Source organism: Pituophis catenifer, unplaced genomic scaffold, assembly GCF_029215685.1.
Source record: "Pituophis catenifer annectens isolate HBS135680 unplaced genomic scaffold, rPitCat1.0.hap2 SCAF_2, whole genome shotgun sequence".
Classification (NCBI taxonomy): domain Eukaryota; kingdom Metazoa; phylum Chordata; class Lepidosauria; order Squamata; family Colubridae; genus Pituophis; species Pituophis catenifer.
The window spans coordinates 166403814-166408441 of record NW_027256882.1 but is presented as its reverse complement, the minus strand read 5'-3'; the positions used below and the strand labels follow the sequence as shown (position 1 = coordinate 166408441).

General features: G+C 45.1%; 1 protein-coding gene across 1 annotated transcript; it reads left to right on the top strand.

Annotated features, from left to right (window-relative positions):
* The first annotated feature begins 422 nt into the window (after window positions 1-422).
* On the top strand, window positions 423-3762 carry LOC139310764 (inhibin beta E chain-like). Its single transcript, XM_070934985.1, has 2 exons — window positions 423-783; window positions 3044-3762. The coding sequence occupies exons 1-2, from the start codon at window positions 423-425 to the stop codon at window positions 3760-3762; spliced, it is 1080 nt and encodes a 359-aa protein (XP_070791086.1).
* Window positions 3763-4628: the final 866 nt, after the last annotated feature.

Here is a 4628-nt window from a genome sequence, read left to right as displayed (position 1 = left end):
CACTGTTTGGGGCTCAGTCTTTCCTCTCCCCAGGCACCCATTCCCACTCTTTTGCTAAACTCTGGCTCTCTCCCCAGTTGGAAAAAACCTCCCTCTGAGCACCAGAAGGCAGGCAGCCAATCACAGAGGGACAAAGGGCAGGACCAAGGCTGCCAAAACGACAAATGCCGAGGCCGACACTTGGGAATAGCCAGTTGATGAGCTGAGATCTCTTAAGGGAGAGTCCTCCTGTTCTGGCAACAGCAGCAGGTCCTAGTGACCAGAAAGCCTCAGAGGTGCTGGAGCTGATTGTCTTCTCCTGACTCTAGGCAGACTGCCAAGCACTCTGGATGCAGCAGAGGCACGGTTCATGAGTTCCAGGCACTGCCACTAGACTTCCTAACAGCATCATTCGTCACTGCATCTTGCTACTTGAGTGCTTCATGGCTTCCACCTACAGCCTCCAAGGAAGCTGGACTCCTCTAGCTGCATTGACCGTACTATGGACTTCTTTGGCTTGGGTTGAAGGAAAGCCAAGCTGTCCTTCCTGCAGGATGCCCCCACTGGAACGCAGTGCCGAGAAAGCCTTCCTGATCGAAGTAGCCAAGCAGCAGATACTCCAGAAACTGAACTTGAGCGAGAGGCCCAACATCACCCACCCTGTGCCACGCATGGCGGTGGCCAATGCCCTGCGGCGACTACACATGGGCAAAGGCTGGACAGATGGGATGGGACACTTCTCCAGCTGGGAAAAAACAGAGTCTGATGAGCAGGGGTACGAGATCATTAGTTTTGCAGAGACAGGTGAGTGCCCGTAGGTCTTCCTAATGTGCAGGCCAAGGACTGAATATGCTAGACCAGAGAGCACACAGATCCTTTATGTATATGTCTTCTGCTCCATAATTTGCTACCTATAAAAATGTGCTTGGAGAGGAAAGGCTATAAATTACTTCTGAAATCCATCCCATGGTTTTAGGTTAGAGCCCAACTATGTGCTGGGATGCATCAGTTGCAAGAGGAAAAAAGGCAATGTGTGTTTTGGGTCTACCGATCAATGGGAACAAATTACACCTTTCTTATCAGATCTAGCTTCCTTCTAGCATCTCAGATCTACACAGAGATCGCTTCCTCTCCCAGAGAACTGCAGTGTTTCTGTTGTCTGAAATATGTACATTTGGAATTGTCATAACTTTATCCAACCAGCTGAATCTTTAAAATCTGCTAGATCGGAAGTTTTCGAACTTTTTGAAGTCCTGGAACCTGTTAGTTTAAAATAATAATATTAAATAAATAAATAAAATCCCAGTATCCCTGATCGAGGGATAAGGTTCTGGTGATTTTTTTTTTAAGCTGTATTCAAATGAACTTTTTCCCCCCCTTAGTCTCTCATGGAACCTTATCATGTTGAAAGACTACAATTCCCATTTACCTGTTCCAGTGCAGCCACTGGGTTGGGGAATGTTATACTATCATTGCAGGTTTTGCCAGAGTGAAAAAACAAAACAAAACCAGAAGCTGAAGACTAGATGATCCAGAAGATCTGGAGGATTCCTCCTGGAATCAGGAGGACAAAAGAACCAATTCTGTCCCTTCACAGTTATTGAAGATTCTACCAAATTGACTATCGTTTTTTTTCAAAAATGTTTGTTTCCTGCAGTTGTTGCTCTATTTTTTCTTTGCTTAAAATGCAACCTGAGATGAAATAATGGGATGCAGCTGGCTAAAATGGATAAAGTCAAAGGGTTGCTTTATAAAAATTTATATCAACCAATGTCTCTGATAGCCAACAGGCAGATTTAAAAGAAGCTTGCCTGTCCTTTTCTCTTCATCCATATAGAAAACAGATAGTTACAGGAATATCCTGCACAGTTGTGTAGACATCTTACCGGTTTAGTGTTTCATTTAGTCATCCATATTTCTGATTTCATCCTTTGGGTTTGGCCCAGTAAACCCCAGAACTCAAGGTTCTTGGGGAATTCCTTACACATCACATAGAATGCAAGAATGGATTCAACCCCAACATTGCTGTGTTGGAGGGTGCTGAGACTTAATTCATGTATATGCAATTACTTCACTCTGTGATGATTTTTATATTAATGCCTGATGGAGCTGTATGGTGAACAGGTTTAATATGTACACAACCATCTCATCCTGGGCAAAGCTTTCCTATTAACCTTCTAAGCACATTATTGTAAGGTTGTTTACAATTTAGGACCCATATTTTGTGATGTACAGACTAGTCACACCAAAGATATATCTAAAGTAGGCAAAAGTATATATATATATAATACTGTTCAGAGAGCAGGTGAAATTATCTTTTTTTTTTTTTGCATTTATTTGCATACCCATAACTTGAAACACTGAAATAGCGCTGTTGTGATTATGATTATTACTACTGCAGTTACTATTAGGGCTGCTTGGACTGAGTAGCTCAATTTCAAATGCAGAGCTAAAGAAGGAGCTGAGCTGGAAAAAAAAAAAACCCTCACTGAGTGTTTCTTGGACAATTCTGTGGTTCCAATCCAACAAGCTGCATTGGACATCCCCTCCTGGTGCCTTTCAAACTTGTTGGAGTTTTTTTTTTTTTAAAAAAAATTGATTTATATGCCGCCCTTCTCCGGAGACTCAGGGCGGCTTACAATGCGTTAAGCAATAGCCTTCATACTTTTGTATATTTATACAAAGTCAGCTTATTGCCCTCACAAACTGGGTCCTCAATTTACCTACCTTAGAAAGGATGGAAGGCTGAGTCAACCTTGAGCCTGGTGAGGTTCGAACTTACAGTAATTGCAGACAGCTGGTGTTAATCACAATGCTATCAGTCTGCTGAGCCACCAGGCCCTTGGCCAGTGGCTCAGCTGGCCAGTTCTTGGCCAGCATGCTTTTAAAGGCAGATTAATATACAATGTATGAGACTAAATGCAAATGTAGCAAATAAGTAAAGACCAAAAACAACAACAACAACACCCCATTCACCCCTTAGAAGAACTCGGGCTCTGGTTTGGGGCTGGGGCTTAGAGGATACTGATACTGATTTTTGCCTTCACCATTTTCTCCTCCACAGAACCTTCTGGCCTCCTTCAGTTCCAGCTCACCCATACCAAAGGCCAAGCCATGCACGTCCTGAAGGCCCAGTTGTGGCTACACCTTAAAGCACATGAAAACATCACAATACAGATCTATCTCGCAGGACAGCCACAAGTGGTGCTGGGACAGCAGCAGCTGGAGAGCCAAGGGAGTGGTTGGCACACTTTTTCCCTCATGCCAGCTTTGCAGAACTTCTTCGAGCATGAAGACAAAACCTTACGCTTGGAGTTGAACTGCGAAGGCTGCCGTCCTAACATTATGTCTTTGATGGCCACCGGTAGCAACTCTCATCAGCCATTCTTGGTGGTGAAGGCGAAGATAAAAGAATCGGGCCATCGGGTCACCAAACGCAGCGTGAGCTGTGACCAGAACTCAGATTTGTGCTGTCGAAAAGACTATTACGTAAATTTTCGGGACATCGGTTGGAATGACTGGATCTTCAAGCCAGAGGGCTATCAGATTAACTATTGCATGGGCGAATGCCCTATGCACCTGGCAGGTGTGCCTGGGGTGGCAGCTTCCTTCCACACGACTGTCTTCAATTTGGTCAAAGCCAACAACATCCCCATTGCGGGCCATTCCTGCTGCGTCCCCACACAGCGACGGGCCCTCTCTCTGCTATACTTTGACCCCAATAGCAACCTCATCAAGACAGACATTCCCGACATGGTTGTTGATGCTTGTGGTTGCAGCTAAAGATGGGATGGTAAGCAGAGAGAAAAAAACGAATGGACAAAAAAGTAAGAAATGACTTTCCACTTCCCTTTGGACTCCCACGAACGTGAAAGAACTCTGAGCCAAATCGAAGGGGTCGTATTATCAGGTGGACTCTTTTCAAAAGAGCAACAGTGTTTGTTCTTTCAGAGAGAATGAGTTACACTAAGATGTAAACTAGCCTGTTTTCTTACCATTGTATAATGTGTAATGTAATGCTATGCAGGGCTGCCAACAGCCTTCTAAGTCTTGGGACACTGTATTTGTCTTCCTCTCTGAAGTTGATGCTTGACAGACCCTCCAAGCTGTTTCCCTAACTCTTCCCACCCCACTCCCAGTAGCTTCACTCATCTCTCTTTCCCCAGTCCTGTTGTGTCAGGAAAAATGGCTCTGGAATGAGTTCTGCATACAGGGCAGTGGTAGATTTCTACCAGTTTGCCCCAGTTCGGGCGAACTGGTAGCAGCGGTGGTGAAGGCTCTGCCCACCCACCCAGACATCATCATGGACGCTCTGCGCATGCGCAGAAGGTTCTGAGCATGTGCAGAAGTGCCCCACGCACGTGCTTACAGTTCTGAACCGGTAGCGGAGGTAAGTGTAACCCACTACTGATACAGGGTGTACATAGGCCCTCAGCATTTCAAGATAGGGCTGGAGAACAGGCGACACAGGCAAGAGCTTGAATCACACACATCTTCTCAAGACTAGCTAATCGCCCCTAAAGGCAAATATCACGGTGCATTTAAAAGTTCTCCTTGTTGCTCTTTTCATCTTCACGGTGTTCTTCTCAATCCAAGGCTCCACATGGATTGGGCCAAGTTTACTTGGGAACTCCTTCACTGGATTGGCA